Source organism: Ornithorhynchus anatinus, chromosome 10 (assembly GCF_004115215.2).
Source record: "Ornithorhynchus anatinus isolate Pmale09 chromosome 10, mOrnAna1.pri.v4, whole genome shotgun sequence".
NCBI lineage: Eukaryota > Metazoa > Chordata > Mammalia > Monotremata > Ornithorhynchidae > Ornithorhynchus > Ornithorhynchus anatinus.
In genome coordinates this window covers 49,734,914-49,748,317 of record NC_041737.1, presented here as the reverse complement: position 1 = coordinate 49,748,317, position 13,404 = coordinate 49,734,914, and the positions used below count along the sequence as shown (strand labels likewise).

Genomic DNA, 13,404 nt, shown 5'->3' with positions numbered 1-13,404 from the left:
GTCCGGGCGGGGAGGGCGGGGTTTGGCGGGGCGGAGGAGGCGCGGGGAGGGCAGGGGATGTCCTGCCGCGGCGAGGCCCGGGGGACGGCGCTGGAGACGGGCTCGGGGCCCGGCCGTCCGTCGGCCATGCGGCCGCCCTGCGCCGTGGGCCTGGTTTTCGCCGGCTGCTGCAGCAACGTCATCTTCCTGGAGCTCCTGGCCCGGTGAGTGACGGCCGAGCGCGCACCCCGCCCCCTTACCTCCTTCCCCCGCCAGGGGGCGCCCTCCTCCCCCCCCGGCCTCCGCCGCTCTTACAATAATTACGGTAGCCGGGCAGCATTCATTCAGTCAGTCGCTTCGTCATTCAGTCATTCAAGAGAAGCCCTGAGGCCTAGGGGGAAGAGGCCCGGGTCGTGGGTTCGAATGGAGCGGACCGTTCCCCGCGCTCACGACGGGGCTCTGCACGTAATAAGCGCTTCCTATGTGCAGAGCACCCTTCTAAGCGCTGGGGGAGAGACAGGGTCATCAGGTGGTCCCGCGGGAGGCTCCCGGTCTTCATCCCCATTTGACAGATGAGGGAACTGAGGCCCAGAGAAGTCAAGTGACTTGCCCACGGTCACCCAGGTGACAGGTGGCAGAGCAGGGATTCGAACCCACGACCTCTGACTCCCAAGCCCGGGCTCTTTCCACTGAGCCACACTGCGTAATAGCGGTGGATGGGTTCAGCCCTTACTACTACTAATAATAATGTTGGTATCTGTTAAGCACTTACTATGTGCAGAGCACCGTTCTAAGCGCTGGGGGAGAGACAGGGTCATCAGGTGGTCCCACGTGAGGTTCACGGTCTTCATCCCCATTTGACAGATGAGGGAACTGAGGCCCAGAGAAGTCAAGTGACTTGCCCACGGTCACACAGCTGACAGGTGGCAGAGTCGGGATTCGAACCCATGACCTCTGGCTCCCCAGCCCGGGCTCCTTCCACTGAGCCACGCTGCTAGGCGCCAAGCCCTGTTCTAAGGGCTTTGGAGTCAGAGGTCATGGGTTCAAACCCCGGCTCGGCCACTTGCCAGCTGTGTGACTTTGGGCAAGTCACTTCACTTCTCGGTGCCTCAGTGACCTCATCTGTAAAATGAGGGTTAAGACTGTGAGCCCCACGAGGGACAACCTGATTCCCCCGTGTCTACCCCAGCGCCTAGAACAGTGCTCGGCACATAGTAAGCGCTTAACAAATACCAACATTATTATTATTAAGCGCTGGGGGGATAGAAGGTGATCAGGTTGTCCCACGTGGGGCTCCCAGTCGTCATCCCCATTTTCCAGATGAGGTCGCCGAGGCCCAGAGAAGTCAAGCGACGTGCCCAAGGCCACACTACACACAAGTGGCAGAGTGGGGACTTGGGGCAAGTCACTTCTCTGGGCCTCGGTGACCTCATCTGGAAAATGGGGATGAAGACCGGGAGCCCCACGTGGGACAACCTGATCACCTGGGATCCCCCTCAGCCCTTAGAACAGGGCTTCGCACATAGTAAGCGCTTAACATATACCATCATTATCGTTATTATTATTACAATTCGGCAGTAAAGAGAGACCATCCCTGCCCACCACGGGCTCACAGTCTAGAAGGGGGGAGGCAGGCATCAAAACAAGTAAACAGGCATCAGCAGCATCGTTATAAATAAATAGGATTATAGATACACCCACATCATTCATAAAAATAAAGAGAATAATTCATTCATTCATTCAGTCGTATTGACTGAGCGCTTACTGTGTGCAGAGCACTGGACTGAGCGATTGGAGCAACAGATAGAGACCGTCCCTGCCCCGCAACGGGCTCGCAGTACGTACATAGACACACAAGTGCTGTGGGGTGGAAGAGGATGGGTAGAGAAGAGGGAGCGAGTTGGGGTGACGGGGAGGGGGAGCAGAGGAAAACGGGGGCTCCGTCTGGGAAGGCCTCCTGGAGGAGGTGAGCTCTCAGTAATCATAATAATAATGGCATTCGTTAAGCGCTTCCTATGCGCAGAGCACTGTTGATCAGGTTGTCCCCCGTGGGGCTCGCAGTCTTCATCCCCATTGTACAGATGGGGGAACTGAGGCCCAGAGAAGTGACTTGCCCAAAGTCACACAGCTGACAGGTGGCGGAGCCAGGATTTGAACCCATGACCTCTGACTCCCAAGCCCGGGCTCTTTCCACTGAGCCGGGGGCTTTGAAGCGGGGGAAGCGTGCTAGTTTGGCGAATTTGAGGAGGGAGGGCACTCCAGGCCAGAGGTAGGACGTGACCTTACTATGTGCCAGGCTCCGGGATGGATACCGCCCGCTTACCTAATATCTCCCCCAGCGCTTAGAACAGTGCTTGGCACATAGTGGGCGCTTAACAAATACCATCGTTATTACAGAGTCAGCGCTTAATACCATAATAATAATTCTTCTTACTGCAAGCGAATCAGGTTGACGCAGTCCCTGTCCCACGTGGGACTCACAGACTCAATCCCCGTTTCACAGGTAAGGTAATGAGGCCCGCAGAAAGGAAGTGACTTGCCCAAGGTCACACAGCAGACACGTGGCAGGGCCGGGATTGGAACCCACGACCTCTGACTCCCCAGCCCGAGCTCTTTCCACTAAGCAACTCTGCTTCTCTCGATGCCGCTCTGATGATTGTGGCACAAGCCAACCCCGGATGAGGCGTATTATTACTAATAATAATGATGCTATTGATTGTGGTATTTGTTAAGCACTTCCTCTTTTTTTTGGCATTTGTTAAATGCTTACGCTGTGCCAGGCACTGTTCTAAGCACTGGGGCAGATGCAAGGTAATCAGGTTGGACGCTGTCCCCGTGTCCCCCGGAGGGCTCACAGTCCCCACTTAATAATAATATTGGTATTTATTAAGCGCTTACTATGTGCCGAGCACCGTTCTAAGCGCTGGGGTAGATAGAAGGTAATGAGATTGGCCCACGTGGGGCTCACGGTCTTCATCCCCATTTTACAGATGAGGAAACCGAGGCACAGAGAAGTGAAGTCACTTGCCCACAGTCACGCAGCTGACAAGTGGCGGAGCGGGGATTCGAACCCATGACCTCTGACTCCAAAGCCCGGGCTCTTTCCCCTGAGCCATGCTGCTTCTCAATATTGGCATTTGTTAAGCGCTTACTATGTGCAGAGCACTGTTCTAGGCACCGGGGTAGACACAAGGGAATCAGGTCGTCCCACGTGGGGCTCACAGTCTTCACCCCCATTTTACAGATGAGGGAACTGAGGCCCAGAGAAGTGAAGTGACTCGCCCACGGTCACACAGCTGACGAGTGGCGGAGCCGGGATTCGAACCCATGACCTCTGACTCCAAAGCCCGGGCTCTTTCCACTGAGCCACGCTGCTGGAGCTGGTGTAGATATAACATATTGTGCAACATCCCACCCGCGGTGCCCAGTCTGGGGAGGGAGGAAAACATTTTACGGATGAGGAAAGAGGCCCGGAGGAGTCACTCTACACACTGTAAGCGTTCAATAAATACCATCGGTTGGTTGGTTAAATGACTTGCCTAAGGTCATATCGCGGGCGTGTGGCGGAGCAGAATTAGAACCCACCAGGCCACGCTGCTCCCTTCCCCTTTTACCCCCTACCCTCGCCCAGATCACCCCAGAAATTCAGTCCACCGTCGTGATGACAGAGGCAAGGGAGGAATCCGAAGTAGCCGGGTGCATCCCCTGTGCCCTCGAATTACTGACAGCGTCTGGGAAAACGACTGGGGAAATTAGGTTTTTATTTTCCTCGTTTTCAGGGACCCGGGGAAGGGTCGAGTGGGACAAGTTTTGCTCCGACGCACCCGGAAGTGCGAAACGGAAAACGGCCAGTGTGGCCGAGTCTGCCGTAGACAAGGTCGAGGGCCAGCCCGGGGTGTGCAGTCAGTTGAAATTCGGATTAAATTTATTGCCCCGGCTCTTGCCCAGCTGAGCGATCGTCTTCAGAAATTGAGGTGGCGTGGGAGGGCTGCCCACGGTAATGACAGTGACTACTCCACGTGCTGGCCGTCGGGGGTGGAGGGAGGGGACATCTTTGGTGGCTTAGAGGGGGCTCACGGGGACGAGGGGGCTTTGCAGCGTAGAAGAAAACTCTTCCGGCGTCTCAGGCACCAGGCGGGGGCCTGGAGGAAGTGAGTGTCGGTGAACTTTTTCAATCAGTCAGTCAGTCGATCAAAAGAGCTGCATTTGGTTTAACTGGAGCATTTCGTCCATGTCAGAATGCACCGTTCCTTCGACGTCACTCAGTATGGTACAGATATTTACCAAAAAATCTTCCCGGAGTAGGAACTGCGCCTTCTATATTTTCTCTCTCCCACCTACCTAGAACCAACCGCTCAGTCGGCCGTATTTATCGAGCGCCAACTGTGTGCAGGTCACTGTACTGATTGCTTGGGAGAGTACGATACTACGGGGTTGGTAGACACATTCCCTGCCCACAGTGCGCGGACAGTCTATAGAGCGCTATAGATGTGTAATTACTATCAATCAATGGCGTTTATCAAAGGACACCGTAGTAAGTGCTTGGCAGAGTAATAATAATGTTGGTATTTGTTAAGCGCTTACTGTGTGCAGAGCACTGTTCTGAGCGCCGGGGTAGACACAGGGGAATCAGGTTGTCCCACGTGGGGCTCACGGTCCTCATTCCCGTTTTATAGATGAGGTCACTGAGGCACAGAGAAGTGAAGTGACTTGCCCACGGTCACACAGCTGACAAGTGGCGGAGCTGGGATTCAAACTCATGACCGCTGACTCCAAAGCCCGGGCTCTTTCCAATTGAGTCATCTGACATAAACGTTACCCTGTGGAGCTTACAAGGTAGTGGGGGAGCTACAATGTGACATAACTTTCTCAAGAGAAAACCTGAAGTTTCAGGGATGTCACGGTGCATTTGGTGGAATTGAAACCAAGAGTTTGAAGACTGTTTTCTGATCATTTTTCTTCGCTCCTTATTCTCTCCCAATTCCCCTTTCTGTTTCTCATTTTAATGTCTGCTTCCCTTTCTAGACTGTAAACTCCTTGTGGTTAGGGACTGCGTTTACCAGCTCGTGTATTCGTGGCTCAGTGGAAAGAGCCCGGGCTTGGGAGTCAGGCGTCATGGGTTCGAATCCCGGCCCTGCCACTTGCCAGCTGTTTGACTGTGGGCAAGTCACTTCACTTCTCTGTGCCTCAGTGACCTCATCTGTAAAACGGGGATGAAGACTGTGAGCCCCACGTGGGACAACCTGATTCCCCTGTGTCTACCCCGGCGCTTAGAACGGTGCTCTGCACCTATAATAATAATAATGTTGGTATTTGTTAAGCGCTTACTATGTGCCGAGCACCTAGTAAGCGCTTAACAGATACCAACATTATTATTATCATTATTATTCTATATTCTTCCAATACAATAAATGAGAACCGAATAGAGTTTGGTGGGTGTTAACTTTGCGCTTCCGAGAAGCAGCGTGGCTCAGGGAAAGAGCACGGGCTTGGGAGTCAGAGTTCATGAGTTCGAATGCCGGCTCTGCCATTTGTCAGCTGTGTGACCGTGGGCAAGTCACTTCACTTCTCTGGGCCTCAGTTACCTCATCTGTAAAATGGGGATGAAGACCGTGAGCCTCACATGGGACAACCTGATTACCCTGTATCGCCCCCAGCGCTTAGAACAGTGCTCGGCGCATAGTAAGCGCTTAACAAATACCAACATTATTATTATTATTAAAGTCAGTTTCTGAATCCAAACTGTCCATACAAGAACAAAAGACACCCTCCTCCATTTTTATCTGCCTTCCCAAAACTTTTCTTATATTAGAAGTTGGATTTTTGCCAAAGCCTCACCCATTCAAAGGATGATTTGGTTGTCAAATATAGGCATTTGGTTAGATTCCACAAACTCTACTCTGTTTGCTATCTTCTTAACAATCTAATCTTTGGTTATCTTTATGACCCATTATGACCCTGGTATCTCTTAAGAAGCTATTCACAGTTAAAGATTACCTGATCCTGAGAGAGAAGGTGGGAAGGACCTGGAAAGTTGTGTTTTTTGTGGGGAAGAGTTAGGGTTTTTACTCAAAGTTTGAAAGCAAATAGTTCCCTTGGATCCTTTCATTTTCATCTGTGGGTGTGCTCCCTTTTATTTCTGTGTTAGTAGTTCATTCATTCAATAGTATTTATTGAGCGCTTACTATGTGCAGAGCACTGTACTAAGCGCTTGGAATGTACAAATCGGCGACAGAGACAGTCCCTGCCCTTTGACGGGCTTACAGTCTAACCCGGGGAGACGGAGGGACAAGAACAATAGCAATAAATAGAAGCAAGGGGATGAACATCTCATTAAAACAATAGCAAATAAATAGAATCAAGGCCATGTACATCTCATTAACAAAATAAATAGGGTAATGATTAAGAAAATAAATTGGCTATTGGGGCAGTGCTAGTCATTTTGTTGCTAGGCTAGTTTCTTTAAAATGCACACACCTGGGGAAATGAACATCAAGGAACACCCTGAACCCATCTGATAGGAACCTTGTGTATGAAAACCAAGGAAAGGAAATCCCTAAAAGGCATTTAGAAAAACTGCAGCAACTATACTTTGAGCATTATTCTGTTAGGGCCTAGAATTGCTCCTCTATAATGAGTTAGGGACTTTTGGAAGAGGATAAACTCTTTCCATTTCATTTAGTATCTGTTAGGCACCTACTATGTGTCGAACAACGTTCTGAGCGCTGGGGAAGATACAAGTTAATCAGGTTGGACGCAGTCTAACCTGTCGATACAAGAACAAAAGACATCGTCCTAAATTGACGTTTCTGCCTTCCCAAAACTTTTCTTATATTAAAAGCTGGATTCTTGCCAGAGCCTCACCCATTCAAATGATGATTTGATTGGCAAATATATGATATCTGGTTAGATTCCACAAACTATAATCTGAGTGGTTACAGTCTAAGGGCATTTACCGTCTAAGGGGGAGGGAGAACGGGCACTGGATCCCTCTTTTACAGATGAGGAAAGTGAGACCCAGAGAAGTTAGGTGATTTGTCCAAAGGTCACATAGCAAGCAGTTGGCAGAGCTGTGATTAGAACCCAGGTCCTTTGAGTCCCAGCCCTAGGCTCTTTCCACGAGACCTCACGGCTTCTTTCAGATGAGTAGGAGTATGTGGACACCCTGTAGACTATAAACCACAAGTCTTTAGTGAAAGACTATTTCTAATTTACTACTGCTAGGGAGGAGGATAACTTGAGGATAATTGGAAGACTTGAGCTCAGTGAATCAATATGTTGTATTATACGTTTCCAAGTGCTTACTTCAGTGCTCCGCAGACGGGAAGTGCTCAAAAATCCCATTGATTGTTCGATGGCGGGGACAGCCAGGTTTCAGGCGGTCACGGCCGTCATCCGGATGCCCTAAGTGACCTTGGAATGTGGTTACAGTTGAGAGGAATGTTTCCCCCTTGGATAATGGTCTTTTCTAACCATCGCCGTGGCCGGCCCACCTCATATTGGCCCTCCCTGTACTTTCACGTTGTTTCATTTCTGGATGGCCGTCTTGCTGGGTGGCCAGTCCTCCTGGGCTTTGCCCTCTCCCTTTCTGAAAAGGGGGGTGCCACACAAGTATTTGAAAGGCTGATTGGACACATACACATATGGTGTATGAATTCAGCGCTTAGAACAGTGCTTTGCATGTAGTAAGCGCTTAACAAATACCATCATTATTATATGATTGACGGGTGGTATGCCAAGGAGTCCTGGATTCATAGACAGAATTCTGGTAATGGATGTGGCCCTGGAGAAGAGGAGATTTCAAAAAGATTTTTTTTTAAATGGTATTTAAGTGCCTACTACGTGCCAGACACTGATCTAAACTCTGGGGTGGATGCAAAATAATCAGGTTGGACACAGTCAGTGTCCCACAAGAAGCTCAGTCCTCCATTTCTTTTTAGAGGTATGTGTTGAACCCTTACTATGTGCCAGGCACTCTACTAAGCGCTGGAGTGGATACCAACCCATCAGGTTGCACCCAGTCCATGTCCCAAGTGAGGCTCACAGCCTTAATCCCCGTTTTACATATGAAGTAATTGAGGCGCAGAGAAGTTAAGTGATTTGCCCCAGGTCCCACAGCACACGAGTGGCAGAGCTGGGTTTGGAACCCAGATCCTCTGACTCCCACGGCCCTGCTCTTTCCATGCTTCTCCATGTCCACCGAAGGCCGAAGAGGAGAAAATGGACTCAGATAAAGTTTGACCAGATACATCAGCACATCTGGGTTCACAATGGTTAAACATTGAAACAGGCTACCTAGGGAAGCAGCGTGGCTCAGTGGAAAGAGCCTGGGCTTGGGACTCAGAGGTCATGGGTTCGAATCCCGGCTCTGCCGCTTGTCAGCTGGGTGACTGTGGGCAAGTCACTTAACTTCTCTGTGCCTCAGTTCCCTCATCTGTAAAACGGGGATGAAGACTATGAGCCCCACGTGGGACAATCTGATTCCCCTGCATCTACCGCAGCTCTTAGAACAGCGCTCTGCACATAGTAAGCGCTAACAAATACCAACATTATTATTATTATTAGGGATGCTGGAAAAATCTATCCCGGGAGGGCCGAGTTTTCATTTGCCTGGAGGCAAGGAACTGGATCAGATGGGTCCTCTTGGTCTGTTTTGCTCTGGGGGCCTAAGATTCTTATCAAATGCCAATTCCCAGACAAATGTCCTTGAACAAGGTGGGATTCTGCAGAAACTGGTTTTGCCTAGCTATTTGGCAGCAGAGCGGCTAGGGAGTGTGGCTAGTCCCCGAATGATGTCGGGACAATTCTGCTATTCATAGTGAAACCACGGATGTATGAGGTAGCGTATCCAATTTCCTGGTAGAGCTACTCTATGCGGTGACATTCCAAAGTAACTCACTCCGGGTTCCTACTATTCAACAGCTGTTCATAGACCGGTAATACAGTGAGGTCCAGGAAGCGGGCAAAGAAATTCCTGCTTTTTAGAAAGGTGACCGAGAATTGGGTTCTTGTTTATCTCTGGGAATTTCTGGGGTCCAGGGGCACTGAAGGAGGATTAGACACACTCCCACCCGGGCCATCCCGTGAATTTTCTCAGATAATACCTCGCCCTTAAAGCCCTTTTGGGAGATTTCGGTAAATGGCAGCAGCTCTGGGGATTTTTGATCGGGGTGTGAGGGTAGCGAAAATCTCTTGGCCAAAATCCACCTGCCCACCCAGGGACCCTAATGAGGGCCAACTGTCAGTTTTCTGAGCCTTTCCCAGCTGATATTAATCAATTTGGGGGTTCTAAGACACCGGGTCGGGGTAATAATAATGTTGGTATTTGTTAAGCGCTTACTATGTTCAGAGCACCGTTCTAAGCGCGGGGGTATACAGGGTAATCAGGTTGTCCCACATGAGGCTCACAGTCTTAATCCCCATTTTACAGATGAGGTAACTGAGGCACAGAGAAGTGAAGTGACTTGCCCGAAGTCACACAGCTGACAAGCGGCAGAGCCGGGATTCGAACCCATGACCTCTGACTCCCAAGCCCGTGCTCTTTCCACTGAGCCACGTAATACCTGCAGTATCGACTTGGTTCTCTGCAAGCACGGAGCTCCATAACGCTCCTGGGCCGAGAAAACCCAGATGAAGAAGATCACGTGTCTTGCCCACGTAACGTGGAAATTCACTCTCCTTATTCCCGATTCATTCGGATCTCATTAGAACCCTGAGTCTAACTGTTGCTGCTACTTAAATAATTTTCTTTCTCTTTCATCTCCCGTGTCCTCGATTCAGGCGGTTTCCAGGATGCGGGAACATCGTGACTTTTGCACAGTTTTTATTTATAGCGGTGGAAGGCTTTATCTTCGAAGCTGACCTGGGAAGGAAGCAGCCAGCCATTCCGATAAGGTAGAGAAAACAGAATTTCTCCTCTTCCTTGTATTTTGTTTTCATTAAGGTACTCATTAAGCGCTCACTGTGATAATAAATACAAACAAGAGTCTCCGTCCCACACGGGGGCTACAATCTGATGGAGTCTCCTTTCAGGAATGGGGGGGGTGAACCCTAATTCTGCGACTTCAGGACAGGGACCCTGCACAGAGTGATTGATTGTAGTGGGGGGCGCGGAATGCGTCTGCCGGCTCCCTCGCGTTGTACTCTCCCAAGCGCTGAGTACAGTGCTCTGCACAGAGTAAGCGCTCGATAGCTACCGTTGATTGATTGCTAGCGACTTGCACAGCACCGCTTGCTCTCTCTCGTCCTGCTGCTTATGTTCCCGGCGGGCCGCAGAATAATACTAATGTTGCTATTAAGCGCTTACTGTACTAAACACTGGGGTGGATACAAGCAAATCGAGTTGGACATGTGGGGCTCAGAGTCTCAATTCCCATTTTACAGATGAGGGCGCCGAGGCACAGGGAAGTGAAATGACTCTCCCAAGGTCACACGGCAGACAAGTGGCAGAGCCGGGATTAGAAGCTATGGCCTTCTGAGTCCCAGGCCTGTGCTCTCTCCACTACACCGTGCCGCTTCTCGAGAAAACAAGTAACTAGAGAGGCAGTGAGGCAGCCCGTTCTGAGGCACAGGTGCCGGCTTCACCCACGTCGCTCTGCTCCGGGCAGAACTGGGACTAGAATCGAGGTCCCCTGATTCCCTAGATCAGAATGGCACACGTGCCCACCATCTCAGAGATAGGGAGGCAGGTCTTTTATCCCCATTTTACATATGAGAAAACGGAGGTCCGGAGAGGTTGAGTGACTTGCCTGAGGTCACCCAGCAGCCCAGTGATAGAATTGAGAGTTGAACTCAGATCTGGTTCCCATCCCTCTCTTTGGCATCTGTACTTCTTTTGTTAAAGGGCCAAGGAAGCCCTTACATTTATGGGTAATTGAAGCCCTTAATTCTGAACATTTATGGCAAATATATTGATGGCACAGCATTTTCCTGGCCCGGTTTGATGAGATATGGGGTCAGTTTGGCAGCGGATCGGAGCCAGATTCCCCTCTGACACTTATTTTTATTCCACGATTTGGATGTAACACAGTGGGATTGTTCTTCCCACAAAACAGATCTGTTTGGGGTACAACACAACCCACAAGTTGGTTGGTGGTAGGAATCAATCTATCACTCAATTATATTTATTGAGCACTTATTGTGTGCAGAGCACTCTACCGAGCACAATAGAGACACATTCCCTGCCCACAAAGAGGGAAGAAGAAATTATTGTCCTGTACGGTACTTGGGTACGTAATGTCGGTATTTGTATTTGGTATTTGTTAAGCGCTTACTATGTGCAGAGCACTGTTCTAAGCGCTGGGGTAGACACAGGGGAATCCGGTTGTCCCAGGTGGGGCTCACAGTCTTCATCCCCATTTTACAGATGAGGTAACTGAGGCACAGAGAAGTTAAGTGACTTGCCCACAGTCACCCAGCTGACAAGCGGCAGAGCCGGGATTCGAACCCATGACCTCTGACCCCGAAGCCCGTGCTCTTTCCACTGAGCCACGCTGCTTCTCCACGCTACTTCTACGTAGTCAGCACTTTCATTCATTCACTCAGTTGTATTTATTGAGTGCTTCCCTTGTGTGGAGCGTTTGGAAGAGAGCAATATAACAATAAACGGACACATTCCATGCTTTGTTGTGCATAGGCATGTTCCTTCACTCAAGCTGTGATGTTATGCTTACAGAAAAATCATAATGCGTGGCAAGGTATGGAATGTTCCGATAGTGATGATCATAACAGTAATATCGGAGTTTCTGTTGAAAAATGTCAGTGCCGTTGATACCTTCAAACCTCACTGGTTACTCTAATAAGATTTTCCCGTGACACGAGATTCCGTGGGAGAAGGCCTTGGACTTCAGTATTACCTGAATAACTTCCAGTGACAGTGACAGTCAGCAACCTTATGTTTTCTAGCAGGGCGATGTAAATCTTTAGCATTTGTAAACCAGACAGCACCGTATATCTCGGAGGAGAGAAGGGAAACCAGAGCTAAGATGAAACTTGATTAATTCCAGAACAGTCTTTGAGAGCTTGCTGACAAACAAAATACCCTTTTGATCTTGTGCTTCACTCTGAGCCCTCGGTTGAAAACCGCCTCCAGTTCCCTTCAGGAACAACACGATTCTTATATTAATAATGTTTACAAGTAGTGAAGACAAGCTTCAGATGTCGAGATGGGGTTTTGATGCGTTCTACTAATTTCACATATTTCCCTATGGTTTCAAATAAACCAACTCCTTTTCATTTTTCATTAGATTTCTCTTCCAGAAAAATTAACTTCTTGCTAAAAATTCTAAAAATGACTGCAATTTAGTGATATGATTGGTCCATGGATAGCACAGATATTGACCCAATGCGTCAGTCCATAAGTAATTGATCTTTTCAAGCACTGTCCAGAGGATTCTAGTGGAAAGTTCATTAATATTTCCACTCCCCCATTAGACTGTGGGCTCCATGTGGGACAGGGATTGAGTCTGACCAGATTATCTTGTATTTATCGCAGTGCTTAGTGCACCGCCCGGCACCTAGGAAGCACTTAAATACCTCACCACAGATAGTAAGCACTTAAATACCTCACCGTAATTATCGACAGTCTTTTCCCCAAAAGAGTTCTAAGTCAGGGCTGGCACAGGATAACAAAAAAAAAGGATTGCCTACTGCGCAGAAGGATGTTGGCATATGTGGCAAGCGCACTTTTTTTTGTGTGAGAAATATTGTCTTGAGCGAGTGTTCTCAAATGGACCGACTCTTTGGCCTGTTCTTTTATTTGCATTTCAGGTACTATGCCATCATGGTGACCATGTTCTTCACTGTCAGTGTGGTGAATAATTATGCCCTGAACCTCAACATCGCCATGCCACTGCATATGATATTTAGATCAGTAAGTATGCTACTTGTCTTTCTCTGCCCCTCCCCAAAATAGGGTGTAAAATATCATGGTATGGGGAAGAGAAGGCACCTGCGCTTTGTCGGACGAATCTTGGTACTGTTAAATAATTAAACCTCAAATAAAATTCTCAAAAATATGTTGGACCCAGTTTCCAAACCACAAGAGTGCAGTTTCTATCCATGTGGGATATTGTGAAAGCTGACCTAGCAGGAGGAACGTGAAAGAAAAGTCCGTATGTCTCCACACGTTTTAAAACGAGCAAAGCTCAAGGAAAGAAGTTCATTTAAGCGTCCATTCAATTGTAAGCTACTTTTGGTCAGGGAATGGATGCTTTGCTGTGGTTGTTCTTCTTCAGATGCTTACTACAGTGTGTGACACTTGGTACTCAGTAAATTCCATGACTCCTAGTGCAATACATAGGGTAAGAGGAAAGCTAAACGATATCCGATGCTTATATTTCACTGACGAAATAGCCGACAAGTAAACTAATGTAGATATTGAAAATTATTTAGATATCAGCTCTCAGGTCCCTGAACCCAGATCTC

General features: G+C 48.9%; 1 protein-coding gene across 1 annotated transcript in view; it reads left to right on the top strand.

Annotated features, from left to right (window-relative positions):
- The first annotated feature begins 34 nt into the window (after positions 1-34).
- The window catches only part of SLC35B4 (solute carrier family 35 member B4), a 35,780-nt gene continuing 22,410 nt past the window's right edge, over positions 35-13,404 (top strand). Inside the window, exons 1-3 of the mRNA XM_029073349.1 lie at positions 35-203; positions 9,760-9,873; positions 12,748-12,850. Of these exons, the coding sequence (XP_028929182.1) occupies positions 58-203; positions 9,760-9,873; positions 12,748-12,850 (363 nt within the window). The 5' untranslated portion in view covers positions 35-57. The remainder of the gene's footprint in view (positions 204-9,759; positions 9,874-12,747; positions 12,851-13,404) is intronic.